Source organism: Hordeum vulgare, chromosome 4H (assembly GCF_904849725.1).
Source record: "Hordeum vulgare subsp. vulgare chromosome 4H, MorexV3_pseudomolecules_assembly, whole genome shotgun sequence".
Lineage (NCBI taxonomy): Eukaryota > Viridiplantae > Streptophyta > Magnoliopsida > Poales > Poaceae > Hordeum > Hordeum vulgare.
Genome location: NC_058521.1, coordinates 248,478,608 through 248,504,636, shown reverse-complemented (window position 1 = coordinate 248,504,636; position 26,029 = coordinate 248,478,608). Strand labels below are relative to the sequence as shown.

At 49.5% G+C, this 26,029-nt stretch overlaps 1 protein-coding gene across 1 annotated transcript; it reads left to right on the top strand.

Moving 5' to 3' along the window:
• The first annotated feature begins 8,343 nt into the window (after positions 1-8,343).
• LOC123450428 lies at positions 8,344-11,359 on the top strand. Its single transcript, XM_045127684.1, has 5 exons — positions 8,344-8,381; positions 8,621-8,765; positions 10,306-10,491; positions 10,580-10,675; positions 11,252-11,359. Exons 1-5 carry the CDS (start codon positions 8,344-8,346, stop codon positions 11,357-11,359), a joined length of 573 nt encoding a protein of 190 aa, XP_044983619.1.
• Positions 11,360-26,029: the final 14,670 nt, after the last annotated feature.

The following is a 26,029-nucleotide window of genomic DNA, read 5'->3' as shown; positions in this document are numbered from 1 at the left end:
ACAATTTGATCGATGCGGGGGAGCGGAAAATGGTCTTTCGGGCAGACCTTATTGAGGTGCTTGAAGTCGATGCACATTCGGAGCGACTTGTCCTTCTTGGGAACCATGACAACATTGGCGAGCCACTCGGAGTGGTGAACCTCGCGAATGAAGTTGGCTGCCAAAAGCTTCGCTACCTCTTCTCTGATTGCCTTCCTCTTATGCGCGGCGGACCGACGCAGGCGTTCTCGGACAGGCTGAGCGGTGGGATCCACATGCAGTCGGTGCTCAGCCAACTCCCTGGGTACACCTGGCATGTCATAGGGTTTCCATGCGAAGATGTCCCAGTTCTCACGGAGGAATTGGGTGAGCTCGGCTTCCTATTTAGGTTCGATGGTGGTGGAGATGTTCGTCGGGGCAGCAGTGTCGTCCGTCGGGTGGATGCTGACCTTCTTCGTCTGTCCCGCCGACTGGAATGCAGAATCAGAAGCTGGCTTCTTCGAACGCATCAAGTCAGCGGGGTCGACTGTTTTCTTGTACTTGTCAAGCTCGAGGACGGCCATCTGTTGGTCGGCTATTCTTGATCCCTGCTGCAGACACTCTTCGGCCCGGTATACGTAACATGGACGGGCCATGAAACGCGCATACGCTGGGCGGCCCAGAATTCTGTGGTAAGCGCTCTGGAAGTCCACCACTTCGAACGTCAGCTTTTCCTTGCGGAAGTTCTTGTCGGAGCCGAAAACGACGTCCAACGCGATCTCGCCGAGTGACTTGGCCTTCCGTCCAGGGACGACTCCATGGAACTGCATGCTGCTCTCGCTGATTTTGGACATCGGAATGCCCATCCCCTTGAGAGTGTCGGCGTACATGATGTTCAAGCCACTGCCACCGTCCATGAGGACTTTGCGCAGTCGGACTCCTTCCACCACTGAATCGACGACCAGAGCCTATCTCCCTGGGGTGGGTATGTGCGCCGGATGATCCGACTGGTCAAAGGTGATCGCAGTTTGAGACCATTTGAGGAACCTGGGGTTGGTAGGGGTGGCCATGTTCACCTCCCTGTTCACCAGCTTCAATCGACTCTTGCTCTCAACGTCAGCAAAAATCATCAGTGTTGCATGGACTTGGGGGAACGGAACCTCCTTATCTTCCTCATCCTGTTCATTGTCCTTTTCACTCGGTTTCCCTTCGCCGAACCCCTGGATCAGGAGGCGACACTATCGAGTGGTATGCTTCGGATATATGGGGTTGCCCTCTTCATCCATCTTCGTATGAACCGGACATGGCTGGTCCAGGATGGGATTATTGACCTGCTTCTTCTTGGGGGTGAACTGAGCCTTCCCTTTGCCCTTGAACTTGGCATTGGTTACGGCTGCAGCTTCTGCCTGCGGAGTGGACGGAGCTTTCTGCTTCTGCTTCCGAGTGTTACTCCCATCTCCATCGGCGACTGTTTTTTGCTTGCCGCTTCAGATGCGGTCTTCTTCTTCGCCATTTGCATAGCCTGCTGCTATCTCCATCATCTTGCTCATGGAGATGTCACGTGTTCGGCCGAACTTCAGGTACTGATCCCTGTACCGCATGCCTGTCTTGAAGGCGCAGACTGCTTGATGCTCTGTGACGTTCTCCACCGTGTGGTAGAGAGTTGTCCAACGCTGAATGAAATCACGCAGGGGCTCATTCTGCTTTGGGGCGCAGTGCTGGAGCTCCACGAGGCCAGCAGGGCGCTTGCACGTCCCTTCGAAGGTCCCGATGAACACTCGGGCCAGATCGGCCCAGCTGTAGATGCTTGAGGGGGCCAACTGGTTCAGCCACGCTTGGGCCGAGCCGTCGAGCATCAGAGGGAGGTGCTTCATGGCGACATGGTCGTCTCCTCCTCCGATCTGGACTGCCACTCGGTAATCATCCAACCATGTTTCTGGCTTGGACTCTCCTGTAAACTTGCTAATTCCCGTCGCCAATCGGATGTTGGGAGGGATGTCAGCTGAACGGATGGCTCGAGTAAAACACTCGGGACCAGAAACGATGGTCCTGCTTCCACTCGGACAGTCAATATCATAACCATCGCGGTGGGCTCGGCCCCTGTCGACCCTCCGATGGGCGATATGCCCTCTCGCGTCGGGCCTTGGGTCGTAAGTGTCACCGACTGAACGCTGATCGTCATGATGTCGGGGCCCGTAGGGCCCACCCCGCAGAGGGGTGCGTGAACGGCGACGATCTTCGGGATCTATGGAACGGCTGCCTCCCCTGTGTCGCTGACGAGAACCAGGGTTGTGAATTGACCGATGCTTATTCGCATGAACAGAACTATTATGGATCCTGTTGTGCGACTGGGAGGCATCCGAATTTTGCTGCTGCGCCGTGTGCAATAGGGCGCGGATTTGCTCGATCCCCCTGCCAGCTTCTGAATCAGTCGGCTGAAGGGAATCGGCTATCTTGGTAGCCGCAACCAAGTTGAGGAGGGGTGTGCGGAACAACTCCACGTTGCTCCGCCGAGTGTGTAGACTGGCAGAACGGCGAGGCGGACGTCGCGCGCCGGACGTTTCGCCGATCTCGTGCTCGCTCCGGCTAGCTTGACGGGGATCTTCATGGGAGTTGGCCATGTGTACTTCTGCTGCAGGCCGGCGACCCTCGTACTCGGAAGGAAACTTAGTCGGAACCGAGTCCGAGCGCTGGGACGGCGGGGCAACCACAACAAACTCTAGAACCGCCACTTGTGAAGACGTGTTCTGGCGCGCCTGGGCATGTTGCACCCAACGCTGGAGCAGCGGACGGCGGGACCGCTTGTTGCTACGCGTGACGGTGGTGTAGGTCGACACCAAAGCCGACTACTGGAGAAGAAGAATACCGCGGGCGCCGGCACGGAAGTGCCTAGCCCCGCGGCGGGGAAGCGCCTCAACATCGAGAGGGGCATCCCGAAGCCATGCCGAATCGTCGACGATGAAGGAGAGAGCGCCGAAGAAGATCTCGTGACCCATGCCCGAATCTCCACCGGACGACATGACGAAATGATGTAGTCGCAAACTCGCCGGAAGTCGCTTAGACCCCTGCCCCACGGTGGGCGCCAACTGTCGTGGGTATAAGCCTGGCAGTAGATGTGTAGGGTATGAAAGGATGGGAAGAGCCTTAGCTACGGCGAGGTTGTATGAGTTCAGGCCCCTCTGCGGTGGAGGTAATAGCCCTACGTCTCAGTGCTCAGGGAGCTTGTTGTCGAGTGGAATATAGAATATAGTGAATTGCTAACCCCTGCGCCAGTGGGAGAGCGTGGCTTATATAGAGTGCGCTGCCCTCCCCAACGGTTCGGTGCACAGGGGTGGAGTAGTGGCGAATAAATGCCTACGTTACAGGTACCGTACGTCTTAAATGCTAATAAAGGCACATAGAAACGTATGACCGTTTCCCTCCACGGGGGTTACGATGCACAGAGTGGAATCCAGTCGGTTATTTTGATAAACTCTGAATCCTAATCTCCGACTGGACGGTCGAGGATTTGTTACCGACTGGATGAAGGGAACTCCTTAGTTCAGTCGGAACTGACTAAGGGCCTTGTCCCTTATGAGGGGTAGTCCTCGGGTTGAACCTTCAGGGCAGGCCTATGACCCTACCCTAGGACTATAACCCCATCATGTACGCTTATGTTTTAGTTTTGTAATAACAATATATATGGCAAGGCAATGGACTATACCAGGTCGTCTGAGATGTCTATGATATGTATATATCTGCAATGATAAAAGTGCGTAAGGTCTTCTTTTGCACACAACTTACCGAGGCAAGATCCTCTATTTTTTGCTTTGGACATAGTTTTTAAATTCCTCTTTTTTCACACTAGGCTGTATGCATCCATTCTTTTGTGAACCTGAACTTAGTTTTACAGGTCCCAAATCATGAAAGGCTCAGTGAGACAGTATGTAGAAGACTGTAAGTTAATATGGGCTAAAGGGAACTCAGGATGTACAAAATAACTTGGCTAATTTTCCTTGCTACATTTTGGGCATGTCTTACCAACATGTATATTTCCAGGCCATCGCCGACAGATGTAGGCGGAAATGTGTCATCCCTTTCCTCTGGGATGGGGATGCTCTTCTGGAAAACTCAAAAGACATCTCATTCCATATTTACTCCTTGTATAAGGAGCTATTCTCGGCTGTGCAGCGGGGAGGCTCCTCCATTTATGAGAACTTCTGGCCGCCAGTTGATCAGGTGTCCGACGGGGAGAATGCGGAACTCACTCTCCCATTCTCCTCAGAGGAAGTTGGCCGGGCTATCGCTTCTATGAAGGCATGCTCGGCCCCGGGGCCGACGACCTCCCGGTGGTTTTTTTCCAGTGATTCTGGGAGACCGTGCGCCCAGTAATCATGCCCACGTTCCATGAATTTTATATAGGCACCCCGGACATGGGCAGGATTAACTTTGGAGTCATTGCTCTCATCCCCAAACTAGTTGGGGCTTCGGATATTCGGCAATTCCGTCCTATTACGGTGATTAACGTGCTGGCGCGTATTTTTGCGAAAGTCTGTGCCACTCGTTTGTCCCGTGTGGCCAAATGGATTGCTCACCCCTCAAGTCCGCATTCCTGAAGGGTTGGAGGATTCATGACGGGATTATTGCCCTTCAGAAGATTGTCCACGAGGTGGCATCCAAGGGACTCAAGGGGGTCTTCTTCAAATTGGACTTCCAGAAGGCGTATGACCGTCTTGATTGGTCCTTCTTGAGGTTGGTAATGCAGCAACGCGGATTTGATGAGAGGTGGTGTTCCTGGATCATGCAACTCGTTCGATCCAGTAGCACCGCGATCAATATCAATGGTAAAGTAGGCCCTTTTTTCCGGGCTTCCAGGAGGGTTAATCAAGGAGATCCTATCTCCCCCCCTGCTTTTTAATCTCGCTGTTGACGCCCTTGTTGGCATCCTGGATAAGGCAAAGCTAGCCGGGCATATCCAGGGGGTGGTTGGCCACCTCATCCCGGGTGGTGGGGTTTCCCACCTCCAATATGCGGATGACACCATGATCATGGTCTCAGGCTCGCACTCGGACATTGCTAATCTTAAGTTCCTTTTGCTCCGCTTAAGATTAACTTTGATAAGAGTGAGGTGGTGGTCCTGGGCTATTCTGAGGCTGAGCAGCACAGGATCGCGGACAACCTTAACTGCAAGCTGGCTGCTTTCCCCATCTCGTATTTGGGGATTCCCCTGGCTGATTCTAGGATTCTGGTTAGTGGGTTTGATCCGCTTGTCGGACGAGTAGCATCCCGTGCGGAGCCCTGGTGCGGTAGGTTCACATCTAAAGGTAGCAAATCCATTCTCATAAGCTCTAACCTTGCAAGCCTCCCCATGTATATGATGAGGATGTATCTCTTGCCCGAAGGTGTGCACAACGCCTTTGACAAGGAGCTGGCTAGATTCTTTTGGCAGGCAGGGAATGGTAGACCCAAGTATCACATGGTGAAATAGGCCGACATCTGTGTGCCAAAGGACCGAGAGGCTTGGGCATACCTGCGTCCCGCCACATGCACGTGGCCCTCATGCTCCGTTCGGTGTGGCGGATCCTGCAGGGTGACGGGGGTTTGTGGGTTCAATTGATTGAGGCCAAGTACCTTCGAGGCAGACCCCTCTTGGCCTGCTCGCTCGCGAATGGATCGCAGTTCTGGAAATCTATCCAGAGCATTAAGCACGAGATTATGTTGGGTCTGCGGGTCTCGGTGGGCAATGGGTCTGGGACCCAGTTTTGGTTAGATCCCTGGTTGGAGGGGGAGCCTCTACGCTTTCGTTTTCCGAGGCTTTTCGCTATATGCTCCGACCCTACTGTCCTTGTCTCTGCATCTGCGCTGGAGGACGGATAACATGTTGCTTTCCGCCGTCCACTTGGTTCAGCTGAGGTCCAGGACTGGGAATTACTACTGGTAGTGGTTCCCCTCCTGGTCTCGGCGGTCAGCGATAGTGTTTCTTGGAGTCTTTCTCCCTCGGGAGAATTCTCTGTTAGTTCAGCCTACTTGGCGTTGTGTAGGATGCTGGTCCTCCCGTGGTTATCCCCACTCTGGAAGGCATTGTTGCCCTTGAAAATTAAGATTTTTGTTTGGCAGCTTCTCCGAGACCGTTTACCTTATGGGACCGAGGTGCTGAAACGCCATGGTCCGGCTAACGGCATTTGTCCCCAGTGCCACGTCCTAGAGACTGGTTCTCATATTCTGTTCTCTTGCGTCGCGGCACAAGCATTGTGGTGCTTTGTACGTGAGGCTCTGGGGCCGGAGTGGGACGCCTATGACCTTGCAGATTTTCTGCAAGTGCGGGCCACCCAGGCCGGCTGTAAACGCCAACTTTTTTGGCTGGTCTTCGCAGCTATGATGTGGACTCTTTGGACTACTCGCAATAAGATGGTGATTGAGAAGGTGTTTCAGCGGCGTGCATCTGACTCGTTCTTCAAATTCCTTGCCTTCTTGCAGCACTGGCATCCGCTCGTTAGGCCTCGAGACCGGGACCGGCTTCAGCACTACCTGGACGCGTTGATGGTGGACGCCCGACGGCTCTCCTCTACCTCGCTTGCTACTTAGCTTCTTTTGTTTCTTCTCTTTTCTCGGGCTGGATTGTGTTGTTGCCCCTGTGGACCCTCTTTTTTATTTCTTTGTTGGGATATGATGTATGGATTCTGGTCTATGTGCTTTATATATTAAGCGGGGCGAAAGCCTGTTTCGAGAGAGTGTATGCTATTTCAAAATTTCTGTAACTTTGGTGAATTTCGTTGTGTGTTTCTATGTTTCTGTGTTTCTAAGATTCTCCAGGGTATGTTGGTGTGTATCACAGGAAATAGCAGTTTCGTATTTCATTAATGCTCTGATCAAAATTAGGTGCAACCAAGATGGGTTTCCCTAGTGGATAGTAAGATTGCATTTTCCTGGTATCATCTAGAATCATTTGTCTAGAATGTTCTGATCTAGAGTAGTTGCACAATCGATTTAAGAAGCTGGAGTTGAGGAATTATTGACCACATTTGCAAAACTAGATGATTATATGTGTACGCTTATGTTTTAGTTTTTTAATAACAATATATATGGCATGGCAATGGACTATACCAGGTCGTCTGAGATGTCTATGATATGTATATATCTGCAAAGATAAAAGCGCGTAAGCTCTTCTTTTGCATGCAACTTACCGAGGCATGATCCGCTGTTTTTAGCTTTCGTCTTAGTTTTTAAATTCCTCTTTTTTCACACTAGGGTGTATGCATCCACTCTTTTGTGAACCTGAGCTTAGTTTTACAGGTCTCAAATCATGAAAGGCTCAGTGAGACAGCATGTAGAAGTCTGTAACTTAATATGGTCTAAAGGGAACTCATGATGTACAAAATAACTTGGCTAATTTTCCTTGCTACATTTTGGTCATGTCTGTAGTTATTGGATTAGCTTATATGTTTTATAAGCATTAGGTTGGACCTGGCTCACCGTATGTTCACATATTTTTGTCAGACAAAACAACATAGATGCAATAATGGTCAATAGGCTTTTCCTAATTGAGCTTTCTTTCTTCCTTCGACTTCATTGGCAGTTCTCAAGTCCAAGTGGTAGGTATATATAATGTGGATTTTTGGAACCTATGTGAGGAGTACATGGCTATAGTATTAAAATATAGCTTTAGAGGTAACTCCACCATTCACTTGATATGTTAGTTCTTTTCCCTAAAAATAATATTTTTTGGATGGATGGATCTTCTTATCTCATAATCCCTTTACCATCTTTGTTTTTGTTGACATGCAATTTACGTTAAAAAATACTTTCTGATATAGGCTAGAAAAACAGTGACACCATAGCAATCTCGCGTACCCCCTCGCGTCTCTCCCGTGACTATTCCGCCGCCGGGGCTAGTCCGCCGCCTCCAGCTCCCTCCCTCGCCGCCGCCGGTGTGTGCCGCCGATCCGGTAGGCGTAGGCCGCGACGGGGATTTCCCATCTCCTCGTTCGATGTCGTGCGACGCGGGACGGCGGCTTCGGCGACGGCGTCATCCGGATCCAAGGCATGGCAGTGCACTAGCTCCCGGCAGCGGCGCGTGGCGGCGCGGGTGGAGATTGGCTGGGCGTGGCGTGCCGGTCGGCTGGATGTGGCTAGAAGATGAAGGTGGGGCTGGGCGTGGCCGGTGGCGGTGGCGGCGTTCAGCCCAGATCCTGTCGTGGCGGTGATGACGGCGACGGCTAACCCGGATCTGACCATGGTGGTGGTGGTGTCCCCTCCGCCGGGGATGACGGGCTTGGTGGTGAGTCTTTGTGACGGCACCGGTGACGGCGGATCTAGGGATCCCGTGACCGGGCTTGTCGCAGGATCTGGTATTGGCTGCGAGTAGGGAGACATAGTTGCCGGTGAAAACCGAGCCGACGGCGGACGATGGCGGCGTTCTGCGCCGTTACCTTGATGAAGGCTTTGTCCTGTAACTATTGTTGATCCACTCGTGCTGCTCCAGGGGAAACCCTAGGATCTGGTTTTCCAGATCGGACGATGGCGACATTTCGGTGTCGTTCCTCTCTAGAGAGCATCGTTTGTGGAGCAGCGCTGGAAGACACAGGCAGGAGGTGGAGCGTCTTCGTCCTGCACGGAGCTTCGGTGGTAATGTCAGGTCATGCCTGGCCGATAGGTGCTACGCTTTGTCATGCCTGTTCGGCAGGTGCTACGCACGACAAATCTTACAGAGTCTTCGCGTGTGGCTGGACGAGCGCAGGGAGGTGGCGCTGTTGGGCGCCTTGGTGGCGTCGACGGATGGCCGGACTGGCAAGGATGATGTGCATTTCTCTTCTGAAGATGGGTCAGCGGTTCGATGATGATGGCGGCTTCTAAAACGTGTGCATGTGGTGTATGCTTTAGGTCTGTTGCACCGGCTATTAGTTCCGATACGTTATGTAGATGGATCGGAGACGACACCGGTTTTAGATATGGGGAGTTGGAGCATTCCACATTATCGCGTTTTGTAGGTGTAAGTGGGGGCTTCGGGTGACTTGATGTATGTTCTTGCCAGACCTTTGATGAATAAGTAATAAAGATGGTTGTATGCATCGATTGATGCAGAGGCCGGGGGTCTTAACCTCCTTTTCTAAAAAAATGCTGGTCACAATATATCTTTTTTATGATATTGTCAATGAATTGGTCGTGTGAAATTAAACTTGAGAAAACATTGTTTCGTCTGCATTTTTAGTTCAAAAAATATGTAGTGTGGGGTTTTTGAACCAGTGACAGGCCGACATAGTTGTTTCTTGGCTATTCATTTTTCAGACTTTGAGATACATACTCATAGGCACTTCTTTATCTCACATAGTTAACATTTTGTAAATAATGAAGGCATGATAAATATTAATTTGGTGAAGGAACTACCTTTCTTTTTAGCGATTACTCGGCCCTTAATTTTTTTATCTCATTAGTGACAAGTAGTGAAGAAATATCATGTGAGTGTGCAGTTCATCATCTCCTTTTTCTCTCTCAGCCGCCAAGTTGGCCTTAGCTGTTGAGTATTGCTATGCCATTGCGATCCATGCGATTTAGCGATATGTTTAGGAAGCAATGGAAGAAAAATAGCCCGCCTAAGTGAAGCTTAACCGTGCTAGGATCTAGGCAACAAGAAAACGTCCAGCAATTCCTTTATCCTCGCTAGGAAGTTTAGATCTCCATATAATGAGCTCCAATATTATCACGGGCTTATAAGGATGATTAGTAGAGTTTGTTAATAATTCTGGCAACTATATCTTGTGTAGATGATCAATAGTATTCATAGTTTAATTCTGCTATATCGTGTAATATTTTAATCATTGTCTTGTGAAACTGGCCCCTGTCTGCTAGATGCGACAAATGACAATAGTTTCTGTGGTTCCTTTTTAACATGCAAAAAAGGGTAACATACTGCATTGGTGATTGTCTATCGGCATAGAGCCAAATATTTGATTATTGCATGTAGTATATAAATGATGTGATTTCCAGTAATATTTTCAGTCAGCTCTGAATGTTATTAGTTTATTACTTATGTACTGGTATTACTGTCCTATTTTATGTTGTCCACATGAAGCTTGTTCTTCTCACTCAATAGATCTACAACTATTAGTAATATAATGAGTTGTTGTTTTGTTTCCACGCCATGGTTCTTCCATCCCACCCTTATCTTCTCCAGGAAACACACATCCGTATTCTACTTATGGTGATTGATACCAGAGTGGTATTACAACAAAAAAGATTGATATCCCAAATAGAAGGTATGCTACTTGGGAGATTACTCGTTTGGTTTCTGCGTTCTTGTAGTTGATACAAGGTTGCATGATGTGTAGTTTTTTTTCTCTGCTAACTGATAATGTTCGTAACTTCTTTTAGGTTGGTGTTATCATTGGAAAAGCTGGAGAACCTATAAAGCATATCCAACTTCAGTCAGGGGCAAAGATCCAAGTAACAAGGGACATGGATGTTCAACCCTGGTCACAGACAAAATTGGTTGATCTTTTGGGCACTCGTGACCACATAAGCAGAGTTGAGCAGTTGATAAGTGATGTTCTTGCAGAGGTACTGTGATATCTTTCTTATGGTCACGACTTCAGATTTAGTTGTGCATGCATTTATTCAACCATACTTGTCATGTGACCTTCTGCAGGCTCATGCTGGCTCATTTCGCACTATCCCTAATTGGAAGTACAATGCACCTCAACCTAGTGTTGAGCAATTCCATATGCAAATTGCTAACAACAAGGTAAACTGACTGCTTTCTAGAATTGGGTTTGTTTGTCGGACTTTGAAAATCATACGACGCCCTATTATAGCAATGGGGGTTTCTTGTAAGTTTCCCAACTGATATTATTTCACGGACTACACTTTCTTTGATGGTGAAAAACCTTGCCTATTAATTCCATGTCCGACTATTTTTTGGCGAGACAAAAAAAATCATTGCAGGCCAAATCTGGAGCTTGTATACAGGTTCGCAAAAATTCTTATTGCAAAGTCTAACATAAATTTGTTGGCTGAACCTAGCATAACTTACCATTGAATTTCCCTAATAACTTAGCACCATGTAATGCGTTTTGTTGTTGCCTTTTTTTCATTTTTCTTATAATTTAATAAGTAAATTAACATCCAAGTTCTAATTTTGCTCAACTAGAAGTAGAACTCATGGTCCTTTCATCTTCATGTAGAACTCATGCTCCTTTCATCTTCATAATTATCTATTTTATTTTTATCCCTTTTCTCCTTGTTAGTTAGTATTATATTTCGTATTATCTTCATCATTACCATAGTAATATTTGATTTGTCCTCAAAAATCCTTCTGCAGGTCATTCCTTTCCATTTTCCTCCTGGTGATACTTCAACTGAAAGAACATTGTATATTGATGGTACTACAAAGCAAATGGAAATAGCACAGACGCTTGGTTACGAGTGAGGTCAGCTTTCTTTCTCTTTTCACGCACCTCCTAACTGCTGCAGCTATTTGTTATTTCTCAGTGTTGTTCAAATGGCTCCCTGCTCCGCCTCCACCTTCTAGCCTAGCTCCCCCGTCTCGCCCGCCGCCGTCGTCCCCGCAAGCAAGCCGCCCCACTTCCCTCTTCTCTCTGGCCCTGCGCCATGGGCGCCCTCGCTGCTGACCCTGTCGACCGTCGAACAACCCTCTCCGGCGAGTGTGTTTCCCATGGGGAGCGCTGGAGTAGCTCGGAGAGCGAGTCTTCGACGCGGTCGTACACAGACATCGCACGCACGCCGCCGCCTACCGTAGCTCCGCCGGTCACTGCTGCCCCAGGGCGCACCGCACCTGCCGCTCGCCCGACCGTCAAGGACCACCTTGGCTCCCGCTCGGAGGTGCATCGTGTGTCGGGAGGACCCGTGCTCGACATCGATGGCTTCTAGCAGCCCCGTCGCAGGCATCGTCGTCGTCGCCCGCGCCTGGACGATCTCCCCAGCCCTACGTCCCCGCCGCGCCGTCGCAACCCGTCCCCGGAGGAGCTCACTCGGCTCTGCTTTCGTTGCCTCCACCACCGGCACCGGGTGCGGGACTGCCCGAACGACATTTGATGTCGTCGCTCCCGGTCATGCCTCCCGCGCCTGGGGTGGTCGTCGCTCTGCCGATGTGCCGCCGCAACCCCCACACGTGGACGCGGCCGTGCAGCCACGCCCCCCTCGCGTCGCCGTCGCCATGGCCTCCCCTCCCGCAGCGCGCCCCTGGGTGGCTCCCCGCCACCCCCTCCCCCTCTGGCCCCGGCTCCCATGCCGGCCCCGGCCCGACAACCGCCCCTGGATAGCCCTGCGCGCGTCATCATAGCGCATACGGTGGAGATGGACGAGGCCGAGCTGGTCCTCGCCCATGTGATGGTGGCCTCCATCACGGGCAACCGGCTGCGGGTTTCCCCGGACGAGGTGGCTGAGCTGCTCCTCAGTTCGCTGGAGCTTGCCGAGGGCGATCTCACGGAGCATGCGCACCACCCCGAAGACTTCCTCATCGTCTTCCCCTCCCTGGCAACCATGCGTCGGCTCAACGGCGAGCACTTCATCAGCTCGCCTCGCTCCGCGCTCTCGATGCGGCCATGGTGCAAGCTGGCTCATGCCGACGCCGACGAGCTCGGGTACCGCGTGGAGCTAGAGCTCCGGGGCATCCCAGCCCACGCATGGCACCTCTCCACGGCCGAGCATGTGCTGGGTGCGAGCTGCTGGATCGAAAGGCTGCACCCCCGCACGCGTTGCCGCGCTGACCTGGCCGTCTCCCGCCTCTCCGGCCGTGCGCACGACCCCGCCGAGATCAGGCGCGCCGCGATCCTGGCAATCATCGAGCAGCTGCCGCCCCGCATGCCCTCAGAAGCGCCCACCATCAGGACCCTGTCTTTCCCCATCTCCATCGCACTCACCAAGGTAGAGTTGATGAGGGCTGCTGATACATCTCAAACGTATCTATAATTTTTTATGGTTTCATGCTGTTATCTTGTCATCTTTGGATGTTTTATGTACCTTTTATATCTTTTTTGGGACTAACTTATTAATTCAGTGCCAAGTGCCAGTTCCTGTTTTTTCTGTGTTTTTGGCTCTTTTCAGATCTGATTTTGGAACGGAGTCCAAACGTAATAAAATATCCGAAATGATTTTTTCCCGAACGGAAGAAGATCAGGGGGCCTGTGGGCCAAGCCAGAATGGCTGCAAGGAGACCACAAGCCCCCACTCCGCCACCAGGGGGAGGCGGCGGTGGCAGGGCTTGTGGCCTCCCTAGCGCCCCCTGACCTAGATCTTTGGCCTATATATTACCCAAAATACAGCAAAAAATCAGGGGAGCCTCGAAAATACTTTTCCGCCGCCGCAAGCTTCCGTTTCCGCGACATCTCATCTGGAGACCCTTTCCGGCACCCTGCCGCAGGGGACTTTGGAGTTGGAGGGCTTCTTCTTCATCATCATCGCCCCTCCAATGACTCGTGAGTAGTTCACTTCTGATCTACGGGTCCGTAGTTAGTAGCTAGATGGCTTCTTCTTTCTCTTGGATCTTCAATACAAAGTTCTCCATGATCTTCATGGAGATCTATCCGATGTAATCTTCTTTGGCGGTGTGTTTGTCGAGATCCGATGAATTGTGGATTTGTGATCAGGTTATCTATGATATATATTTGAGTCTCTGTTGATTTCTTATATGCATGATTTGATATCCTTGTAAGTCTCTCCGAGTCTTGGGTATTGTTTGGCCAACTGGATCTATGATTCTTGCAATGGGAGAAGTGCTTGGTTTTGGGTTCTTACCATGTGGTGACCTTTCCCAGTGACAGTTGGGGCAGCAAAGCACACATTGAGTGGTTTCCATCAAGGGTAACAAGGTGGGCTCTGTCGTTGATATGAGATTGTCCATCTACATCATGTCATCTTGCTTAAGGCATTACTCTGTTCTTTTGGACTTAATACACTAGATGCATGCTGGATAGCGGTCGACGTGTGGAGTAATAGTAGTAGATGCAGAAAGTATCGGTCTACTTGTTTTGGACGTGATGCCTATAGATATAATCATTGCCATAGATATCGTCATGACTATGCGCGGTTCTATCAATTGCTCGACAGTAATTTGTTCACCCACCGTCTACTTGCTTTCATGAGAGAAGCCACTAGTAAACACTACGCCCCCCGAGTCTATTCACATCTATCGTTTACACCTCCGCTTTTACTTTGCTTTGTTACTTTGTTGCTTTCAATTCTCATTTGGTGCACAATCTATAAGGGATTGACAACCCCTTCATAGCGTTGGGAGCAGGTTCTTTGTGTTTGTGCAGGCTCTTGTGATACTCCTTCACTGGATCGATACCTTGGTTCTCAAACTGAGGGAAATACTTACCATCGATGTGCTACATCACCCTTTCCGCATCGAGGGAACACCAACGCAAGGATTCAAGACCACAGGGGAAATCATTTCCATATTTGCCTAGAAAGTCCCTTAAGGTGTAGCCGTAGGAGAAGGATTCCTGGTGCTGTCGACACACCTATTTCTGGCGCCATTGAAAGGTCTTTTGTTGCAGTAGAAGAAGTATTTCTCGCGCCGTTGTCGGGGAGGAGAGATCAAGATCTATCCAAGTAGGTCTCACAAACTCATCTCCTTCATTTACTTTTTTGCCAGTTGCCTATTGTTTTTCTCTTCCCCACTTTACATTTGCCGTTTTCATTTACCTTTCTCCTTTGCCGTTTTCTTTTGCCTTTGCCGTTTTTCTTTGCCCGTTTTCTTACTTGCTTGTGTGCTTGTTTGTTTTTTGAAGTCATCATGGATGAAAACACCAAACTTTGCGACTTCTCGAGCATTAATAATAATGGTTTTATTAGTACTCCGATTGCTCCCGCCACTAGTGCGGAATCGTATGAAATCAATGCAGCTTTGCTGAATCTTGTTATGAAAGAGTAATTCTCTAGCCTTCCTAGTGAAGATGCCGCATCCCATCTCAATACCTTCTTTGAGCTTTGTGATATGTAAAAGAAAAGAGATGTGGATAATGACGTGATTAAGTTGAAACTTTTTCCTTTCTCGTTGCGAGATCGCGCAAATACTTGGTTTTCTTCTTTGCCTAAAAATAGTATCGATTCTTGGGATAAGTGCAAAGATGCTTACATATCCAAGTATTTTCCGTCGGCTAACATCTTCTCCTTACGTAACGATATCATGAATTTCAAGCAACTTAATCATGAACACGTTGCACAATCTTGGGAGAGGATGAAGCTTATGATTAGAAATTGTCCCGCTCATGGCTTGAGTTTATGGATGATTATACAAATCTTTTACGCTGACTTGAATTTCGCTTCTCGCAATATCTTGGACTCCGCCTCAGGTGGAACATTCAAGGAAATCATGTTAGGAGATGCTACAAAACTTCTAGAAAATATCATGACCAACTACTCTCAGTGACACACTGAAAGGTCACCTGCTAGCAAAAAGGTAGACGTTATAGAAGAGATTAACTCTCTTAGTGCTAAGATGGACGAGTCGATGAATTTGGTTGCTAGTAGAAACGCTACTGTAGATCCTAATGACATGCCACTATCTTCTTTGATTGAGAGTAGCAACGCTAGTTTGAACATGAATTTTGTTAGTAGGAACAATTTTGGCAACAACAATGCTTTTAGAGGAAAGTATATTCCTAGGCCTTTTCCTAGTAACCCCTCTAAAATTATGGCAATTTCTACAACAACACTTATGGAAATCACAACAAATTACCCTCTGATTTATAGAGTAATATCAAAGAGTTCATCAAGTCTCAAAACATTTTCAATGCATCCATAGAGGAAAAAGTACTCAAAATTGACGATTTGGCTAAGAGCGTTGATAGGATGTCTTGTGATATTGATGCTTTGAAAGTTAGATGCGCTCCTCCCAAGGTCAACTTGGATGAAAGTTTGAAAGCTATGCGTGTCTCCATGAATGAGAGCAAAGAAAGAACCGCCCAAATTCGCGCTAGGCATGAATGGTTTAAAAGGGTGCGTTCTAGTGATGCAAATCACGAGGATCTTAAAGTTCTTGGTGTGTCTCCTCTTGAATCTTTGCTCAAACCTATTTATGGAGGGGCTGGATATGAATCCACTTTGGTTGAAAAACGCCCCAATGATTCGGAGTCCACCCATCTTGATGATAAAGGTGTGGAGAGTGGAGTAGAAGAAATCAAAATTTTGGGTAGTAATGAAACTCCCACTTTGGATTTCAAGGAATTCAATTATGATAATTGCTCCTTGTTTGAATGCATTTCTTTGATGCAATCCATTGCAAACTCTTCATATGCTTATTGCCAAAGCAAAGCCTTTACCGCGCATATCGTAGATGCTATGATGAGATCTCTTGAAGAGAAGCTCGAACTAGAAGTCTCAATACCTAGAAAACTTCATGATGAGTGGGAACTTACTATCAAAATCAATATCAAAAACTATGAGTGCAATGCTTTGTGTGATTTGGGTGCTAGTGTTTCCGCGAACCCAAAGCCTTTATGTGATATTCTTGGTTTTCATGAGATTGAAGACTGTTCTCTTAATTTGTATCTTGCGGATTGTACTATCAAGAAAAGCATGGGAAGGATCGATGATGTTCTTATTGTTGTAAATAATAACTATGTACCCGTGGATTTTATTGTACTTGACTTAGATTGCAATCCACCATGTATCATTATTCTTGGTAGACCTTTCCTAAGGACTATTGGTGCTATCATCGATATGAAGGAACAGAATATTAGATTTCAATTTCCTTTAAAGAAGGGCATGGAGCACTTTCCTAGAGAGGAAATAAGATTGTCTTATGAATCTATGATGAGGGCTACCTATGGTTTGAGCACCAAAGATGACTATAAGTGATTCCATCACCTTTCGCCTAGCTAAGGGCGTTAAATAAAAGCGCTTGTTGGGAGGCAACCCAACGAATCTATCCTTTTTCTTTCTGTTTTTTGTTTTCCACACTTTCATAATTCTGTAATGATTGTGTTTTTTGTGTTTCTTTTTGCGTTTGCTCCAAGCAAAACCGTTACGATTAGTCTTGGGGATAATCGTTTGGTCATGCTGGAAAAGACAGAAACTTTCTGCTCACGAAAAGATTTATTTTTTTCTGTAAGAGCTTTTGAGTTGATTCTTTTTGCTGCTGATTTCTACATAAATTCTTCAGACTGTCGTAGTTTTGCAGAATTTTTTGAAGTACCGGAGGTATACGAAATATACAGATTTCTACAGACTGGTCTGCTGTTAACAGATCCTGTTTTTGTTGTGTTGGTTGCTTATTTTGATGAAACTATGGATAGTATCTGGGGGTATTAGCCATGGAAGATTGAAAATATAGTAACCCAACATCAGCATAAGTAGAATTTAAGTTTGCAACAGTACCTAAGGAAGTGGTGGTTTGCTTTCTCATACTAATGTTATCACGAGTTTCTGTTTAAGTTTCGTGTTGTGAAGTTTTCAAGTTTTGGGTGAAATTCTTATGGACAAAAAGATAAAGAGTGGAAATATCTCAAGCTTGGGGATGCCCAAGGCACCCTAAGAGATTCAAGGATGCCGTAAAAGCCTAAGCTTGGGATACCTCGGGAAGGCATCCCCTCTCTCGTCTTCAATCCATCGGTAATGTTATTTGGGGCTATATATTTATTCACCACATGTTATGTGTTTTTGCTTGGAGCGTCTTGTATCGTAGGAGTCTTTTATTTTGTTGTGTCACAATCATCCTTGCGGCACACCTAGAGAGAGATACATGCACTCACCGTGATTTTGTCGAGCTTCACTTATATCTTTTGGTAGACAATTCAGCTCACATGTGCTTCACTTATATCTTTTGAGCTAGATACTTTTGCTCTATGTGCGTGACTTATATCTTTTAGAGCGCAGCGGTGCGTGGCTTGGTAGTTGATCTATGCTTTGAAAGTAGTCTCAAAAGGGGTAGTTATCGAAAGGGATACGAAAACTTCCACCTTCATGTGCATTGAATAGTTAGAGAAGTTTGATTCCTCTCAATTAGTTTTGAGATATGGTTGTGGTAATATTGAAGTTATGCTAGTAAGGTGTTGTGGATCTAGAAATAATTGTGTTGAAGTTAGTGATTCCTGTAGCATGCACGTATGGTGAACCACTATGTGATGCAATCTGAGCATGATTAGTCTATTGATTGTCAACCTTTGCATGGCGGTCGGGATCGCGCGATGGTTTGTACCTACCAACCCTTCCCCTAGGAGTATGCGTTGAATGCTTTGTTTGATTACTAATAAAACTTTTGCAACAAGTATATGAGTTCTTCATGACTAATGTTGAGTCCATGGTTAAGATGCACTTTCACCTTCCACCATCACTATCTTCTTAGTGCCGTTCAACTTTCGCCGGTGCACAAAACCCACCATTAGCCTCCCTCAAAACAGCCACCATACATACCTACTATGGCTTTTTCAAAGTCATTCCGAGATATATTGCCATGCAACTACCACCATGACATGTGCCACCACGTCTACATTGCCATTTCATGATCGTAAGATAGCTAGCATGATGTTTCCATTAATGTCTATGCCATGCTAGATCATTGTCACGGTACACTACCGAAGGCATTCCATATAGAGTCATAGTTGCTCTAAGTTTTGAGTTGAAAGTGTGATGATCATCATTGATGGAGCATTGTCCCATGTGAGGAAATAAAAGAGGCCAAAGAAGCCCACCAAAATAAAAAAAAGAGGCCAAAGAGCCCACCAAAAAATGAGAGAAAAAGAGAGAAGGGACAATGCTACCACCTTTTCCACACTTGTGCACCATGATCTTCATGATTGAGAGTCTCTCGTTTTGTCACCACCATACAGGTAGTGGAAAATTTCCATTATATAACTTGGTTTGTATATTTCAATGATAGGCTTCCTCAAAATTGCCTTAGGTCTTCGTGAGCAAGCAAGTTGGACGCACACCCACTAGTTTGCTTTAAGAGCTTTCACTTACTCATAGCTCTAGTGCATCATTTGTATGGAAATCCCTACTCATTCACATTGATATCTATTGATGAGCATCTCCATAGCTCATTGATATGCCTAGTTAATGTGACTATCTTCTCCTTTTTTGTCTTGCAACCTCCACCACACTCCACACCACTTATAGTGCTAAAACCATGGCTCACGCTCATGTATTGCGTGAGAGTTGAATAGGTTTGACAAAGTAAAGGTGTGAAACAATTACTTGGCCAATAGCGGGGTTGTGCATGATTTAAATTCGTTGTGCATTGATGATAGAGCATAGCCAGACTATATGCTTTTGTAGGGATAACTTTCTTTTGGCCTTGTTATTTTGAAAGTTCATGATTGCCTTGCTAGTTTGCTTGAATTATTATTGTTTCCACGTCAATAGCAAACTATTGTTTTGAATCAAAAGGATCTGAACATTCACTTCACATAAGAGGAGTTACAAAGGACATCTATTCTAGGTAGCAAGAAAGCATCAAAAATTCATTCTTTATCACTTCCCTACTCGAAGACGAGCAAGAGTTAAGCTTGGGGATGCTTGATACGTCTCAAACGTATCTATAATTTTTGATGGTTTCATGTTGTTATCTTGTCATCTTTGGATGTTTTATGTACCTTTTATATCTTTTTTGGGACTAACTTATTAATTCAGTGCCAAGTGCCAGTTCCTGTTTTTCTGTGTTTTTGGCTCTTTTCAGATCTGATTTTGGAACGGAGTCCAAACAAAATAAAGTCCCCGAAATGATTTTTTCCCGAACGAAATAAGATCAGGGGGCCTGTGGGCCAAGCCAGGAGGGCTGCAGTGAGCCCACAATCCCCCACTCCACCACCAGGGGAGCCTCAAAAATACTTTTCCGCCGCCGCAAGCTTCCGTATCCGCGAGATCTCATCTGGACACCTTTCCCGGCGCCGTGCCGGAGGGGACTTTGGATTTGGAGGGCTTCTTCATCATCATCATTGCCCCTCCAATGACTCGTGAGTAGTTCACTTCAGACCTACGGGCCGTAGTTAGTAGCTAGATGGCTTCTTCTCTCTCTTGGATCTTCAATACAAAGTTCTCCATGATCTTCATGGAGATCTATTCGATGTAATCTTCTTTGGCGGTGTGTTTGTCGAGATCCGATGAGTTGTGGATTTGTGATCATATTATCTATGATATATATTTGAGTCTTTGCTGATTTCTTATATGCATGATTTGATATCCTTGTAAGTCTCTCCGAGTCTTGGGTTTTGTTTGGCCAACTAGATCTATGATTCTTGCAATGGGAGAAGTGCTTGGTTTGGGGTTCTTACCATGTGGTGAACTTTCCGAGTGACAGTAGGGGCAGCAAGGCACACATTGAGTGGTTGCCATCAAGGGTAACAAGGTGGGATCTGTCGTTGATATGAGATTGTCCATCTACATCATGTCATCTTGCTTAAGGCGTTACTTTGTTCTTTTGGACTTAATACACTAGATGCATGCTGGATAGCGGTCGATGTGTGGAGTAATATTAGTAGATGCAGAAAGTATCGGTCTACTTGTTTTGGACGTGATGCCTATAGATATAATCATTTCCATAGATATCTTTACGACTTTGCACGGTTCTATGAATTGCTCGACAATAATTTGTTCACCCACCGTCTACTTGCTTTCATGAGAGAACCCACTAGTAAACACTACGGCCCCCGGGTCTATTCACATCTATCGTTTACACCTCCGCTTTTACTTTGCGTTGTTACTTTGTTGCTTTCAGTTCTCACTTGGCGAACAATCTATAAGGGATTAACAACCCCTTCATAGTCTTGGGAGCAGGTTCTTTGTGTTTGTGCAGGCTCTTGTGATAGTCCTTCACTGGACCGATACCTTGGTTCTCAAACTGAGGGAAATACTTACCATCGCTCCGCTACATCACCCTTTCCGCTTCGAGGGAACACAAACACAAGGCTCCAAGGCCACGGGGGAAATCCTTTGCATATTTGCCTAGGAAGTCCCTTAAGGCATAGCCGTAGCAGAAGGATTCCTGGTGTCGTCGACACACCTATTTCTGGCGCCATTGGAAGGTCTTTTGTTGCAGTAGCAGCTGCTCAGGCCACGGGAGGCCCCGATGGAGACGATGCCGGCACGGGGGAGGCATGGCTAGGGACCCGCTCCAGGGCGCGCGTGCCAGCGTACTGTGGAGACTCCGCCTGGCCGGGCTGACGGCATGGCCATCTACACGCTGGCCTCGCAGGATCGCCTCCCCGGCAATGCTGACGGAACTGCCACGGCGACGCCGCCGAAGGCTGCGCTTCCTGCAAGGCTGGGCATGCTGGCCTGGCCAGGTCAGTAGGGGCCCGCAGGCCTCCATCAACGCGCCAGAAAAGAAAAGCAGGGGCGCCTCAAAGGCCTGCCAAAGGTGGCTTCAGCGGTGGCCCCAGCGGACCAGCCTGCCCAATCCACGGGCGCCGTGAGGGCGATTAAGGGCTCGGGGACAGCTGGCGGGGCGCTGTTTGCTGTCGGCAGCCACGAAGCCCGTGGCGATTCAAACTCGCGCGCCTTCCTCGCGTCCGAGGTGGATGCGATCGGGACAACACCTGCGACGGCATATCCTCCGCCCTGTCGGGATCTCCTCCTCCTAAGCCAGGTCCCCGACTCGCAGCCTGTGGACCCCGCCCCGCCAGCCATGCCTGCCGCTCGGTCGGGGCAAAGCGGCGCCATGCTCACCCCTGTCGCGCGTGACCTGCCATGCAGCATGGACCGTTCACCGCGGCCCCACGCTCCCAACGCTGTGGAATGGGCGGGAAGCGGGGCTACCTTTGCCGCCGCGCCTGCCTCGGCTGTTAGGCCCTCGCCCACCCACCTGCACGCGTCTGGGCCTGTCGTGCCTGGGCTGCCCCCTGATGGGCCTATTACACCCGCGCCAGCCGCGGCTGTGGAGCCCCTCGTTCGCACCAGGCCGCTCGCGGCTAGGTCTGTCGCGCTTGGGCCGTCCCCTGATGGGCCTCTTCCCCCCGAGCCAGCCACGGCTGTTGAGCCGCTCACTTGCACCAAGTCGCTCGCGGCTGGGCCTGCCGTGCCTGCCCCCTCCCCCCCTGGATGGGCCTGTTCCTCCCGCGCCAGCTGCGGCTGTTGAGCCCCCCGCTCGCACCGGCCTGCTCCCACACTCCATCCTGCAGCGACCCGTGCGCCGCGACGATTGTGTCGCCCGTGCTGCCGTCTCTCGCGCATCCATGCGAGGGCGATTAGCCTTGCCCCCGATCACCATGCGGAGACCCGTGGATGTTGTGCGGGGACTTCAACCTCATCTACCGAGCCTCGGACAAAAGCTCATGCAGCCTGCACCATCGCATGATGGGTAGGTTCCGTCGCACCATCAACGACCTCGCCCTGAAGGAGGTCTATCTCAACGGGCGCTGCTTCACGTGGTCAAACGAGCAATCGCCGCCCACGCTTGTGCACCTCGACCGGGTCCTCTATACCGCGTATTGGGAGGACCACCATGGCGAGTGTCACCTCGGCTGCATGGCATCCGTCGGATCCGACCACTGCCCATTGCTGCTGGACTGCTCGCCTATGCCCTCGGCTCACAAGCGCTTCCACTTTGAGGAGTATTGGCTGCGCCTCGACAGCTTTCACGATACGGTGGCCACGGCTTGGGGATCGGTGACTGACCCCGATCCCTTTCGGCGGCTGGTTAGGCGCTTGCAGGCCACAGGCCACACCCTCACGAGCTGGAGCACCAAGTCTACGGGCAACATCAGGGACAAACTCGCTATCCCCCGCGAGCTGATTTCGCGCTTTGGCCAGGCGATGGAGGTCCGCGCGCTCTCCCCTCGGAAAGTTGGCTGCACAAGCAGCTCAAGATGGCCCATCTCGGCTTGGCCTCGCTCGAGTGCATGATTGCCTGGCAGCGCGCTCGCATATCCTTTCTCTCGGGCGGCGACGCGAACACGATCTTCTTCCACAGGCAATGCACATATCGCCGACAGAAGAACAGAGTGCACAACTTGCTCGTCGATGGGCAGGTGCTCTGCGAGCATGAGGAGATGGCCCATGCGGCTTTTGCACACTTTGACGGGCTGCAGGGCACAACCCCCGACCGAGCCCACACACTGGACCTTGAGCAGCTCATCACGCCTGTCGACCTCGCGAGTGTGGAGGCGCCATTCAGCCCAGAGGAGATTTGGGAGGCGGTCGGGCGCATGCCCGCGTACAAGGCACCACGGCCGGACGGCTTCACTGCGGAGTTCCTGCGCACTTGCTGGAACATCATCAGGTAGGACATCCTTAAGGTCTTCGAGCTGCTCTACACGCTGCGCGGGCGCGGTTTCAGCAAGCTCAACCAAGCGGTGGTAACCGTCCTGCCGAAGCGTGCCGACGCCCACAGGCTTGGCGACTACCGGCCGATCTGCCTGATCCATATTGTGGCTAAGCTCATTGCGAAGGTTCTGTCCTTGCGCTTAGCGCCAAAGTTAGACGGCCTGGTGAGCCGCTACCAGAATGCCTTCATTGTCGGACGCACGCTCCACGACAACTTCATCCTCGTCTGGCAATCCCTCAAGCTGCTTCATCACCTGGGCGCACCGAGAATTATGCTCAAGCTCGACCTCACTCGGGCCTTTGACTCCATATCCTGGCCCTTCCTCTTTGAGTTCCTGCGTCAATATGGGTTCGGAGCAAGATTTCGGGAGTGGCTGGCCATCCTCCTATCGTCGGCCAGCACCCGCGTCATGCTCAACGGTGTGCCCGGCCCCCCGATATGGCACCGCCGCGGGCTGCGCCAAGGTGACTCGACATCCCCGAAACTCTTTGTCCTGGCTATCGACACGTTCACCCGCGCCGCGATATTCCGGTTATTTCGCTCTACACCGACGATGTGATGTTGTTCTGCCACACCACGACCGATGAAGTCCTCGCCGTGAATAGCATTTTGGGTGTCTTCGGTGCAGTATCCGGACTCCACGTGAACTACGGCAAGAGCTCCACAATGGCGCTGCATGGTGATGAGTCGAGTGCTGACTTGCTGGAGATTCTTGGATGCTTGGCGGTGGACCTGCCTATCACATACCTTGGCATCCCGCACACCACCCGCCGCCCCTCCGCGGCCCAGATGCAGCCGCTTGTTGACACGGTGGATGGGCGCCTCCCGTCGTGGAAGGCATGGCTCATGAACAAGGCCGGGGGGCTGGCGCTTGTCAAGTCAGTGCTCAATGTTATCCCCATTCACCAACTGCTCGCCCTTAAGCCCCCGAAGAAAACCCTGAAGCATCTCGAGAAGATCTAGCGAGGTTTCCTTTGGGCTGGCCCCGAGGCTGCCCAAGGAGGGGCACTGTCACGTGAATTGGCGCTGGGTTTGCCGGCCGACCGAATACGGTGGACTCGGTGTCCGCGACCTTGAGCGCACCGGGCTCGCCCTCGGGCTCAGGTGGCTATGGCTCTCGAGGACGGACACTGATCGGGCTTGGCAAGGTCTAGACTTGCAGTTTACCCCTATGGAGCATGGCCTCTTCCACGCCTCCACTACCATGCTGCTCGGGGACGGAGCGACAACCGTTTTTTGGGAGGACCGCTGGCTCCACGGTTAGTCCATCCGCGAGCACGCGCCCTTGTTGTACGTGTGCATCCCCAAAAACCAATGGATATCGCGGACGATGGCGGAGGGCATGGGCGGTAATGCATGCGCGCGGGATATCCATGGAAACCTTGTCCTACAAGAGATTGTGTAGTACCTTAGACTATGGCTGTTTGTGTCGCACACCACTCTCTCCACCGAGCCGGACAAGCTCGTCTGGACCTGGACGGCCAATGGCATCTACACAATGCGGTCATGCTACCGGGCCACCTTCCACGGATCTATAACCAGCCGCTCGTGGAAGCTGATTTGGAAGGGCTGGGCGTCGCCGAAAGTGAAGTTATTTCATTGGCTCGCCAAGCAGGACCGCTCCTGGACCACAGAGCGACTCGCCCGCCATGGCCTTCCTCATCACCCTCAGTGCCTCCTATGTGACCAAGAGCCGGAAACGATCCGGCAACTGCTTCTCACATGCCCATTCGCGAGGCAGACCTGGCATGAGATCATATCCTGGCTGCGCCTGCGGGCTTCGGCACCAGATCAGGACGCCACGCTCCAGGACTGGTGGCTTCGGGCGAGGGACGCCACACCATACCCGCTTCGCAAAGCGCTGATCTTGGTCGCACTCTTGGTGCCTTGGATGATAGGGAAGCATAGAAATGAGTGTATTTTGGACCATGTAACCCCGTGGCTAGATGAGCTCATTGACAAGATCAAGGACGAACCCCGATGTTGGGCTAAAGCCGGGACAAAAGGGCTCAGGATAACCCTGCCCTCATCCTGGGATGTCCATTGATCTACTTGTAACGCTGATGTACTAGCCTCTTAGGAGGATGTAACACCCCCCTCTTTTCAATGCAATGAAACGCGAAGGCTTTTTGCGTTTTCTCGAAAAAGTGTTGTTAAAATCATGTGGGTTTAATTATAAATTTTTTATATGTTACTGTATTTTTTTGTCTCAAAACTAGTTACTCCACCTTCCTTTTCCATTGTTTGCTTTTGAAACTCTTCCCTTTATTTATGATATACCCTATATTCTTGTCAAATGTATATGTCCAAAATGTTATCTCAACGGGTTGTCTTGTAAAACAAGGTAGTGATGGAGCAGCAGCAGTATGGCTTCTGAGATGTTTAGAGACGCACAACCGATCTGAAATTATATTTGTAATTTGCGCGGTCTCTTTGTTTAACTGCTATGCTCTGTGTAGTTTCTCTGATGGCGGTACTAGACATATTTGAACAATCATAGTTAAATACTGGCAAATCCATACTTCCAATGGGAAGTTATATACCCTATCACAACGTCTTCACTACATATTATACCGGTGCTTGTGGTGTCATCGACATATCCCAAACCATACTGTCTGTTGATCATTATCTTGACATAAGACCAAATTAGTGTGAGTAACTAGTTGTGAGGCCTGCACACATCAATCCTGGAGGCAGAAATGTTACTACCTAATTTTAACATACTTGATGCTGATGGATGAAAGATCAAAGTAATAACTACTCCCTCTGTCTCGGTATAGAACTCCCATGTGTACCATTGAAATATACCATTCGAATATAATACATACATCCAGGAACATGCATCGTCTTTCTATGTCGGAACAGAAGGAA

Bases quoted from the DNA above. Each gene is read 5' to 3' on its own strand.
- LOC123450428 (XM_045127684.1), top strand. From the start codon at position 8,344: ATGGCGGCGTTCTGCGCCGTTACCTTGATGAAGGCTTT. The intron at 8,766-10,305 runs GTTCGATGATGA...AACTTCTTTTAG, and splicing joins CTTCTGAAGATGGGTCAGCG to GTTGGTGTTATCATTGGAAA. The intron at 10,676-11,251 runs GTAAACTGACTG...ATCCTTCTGCAG, and splicing joins TGCAAATTGCTAACAACAAG to GTCATTCCTTTCCATTTTCC.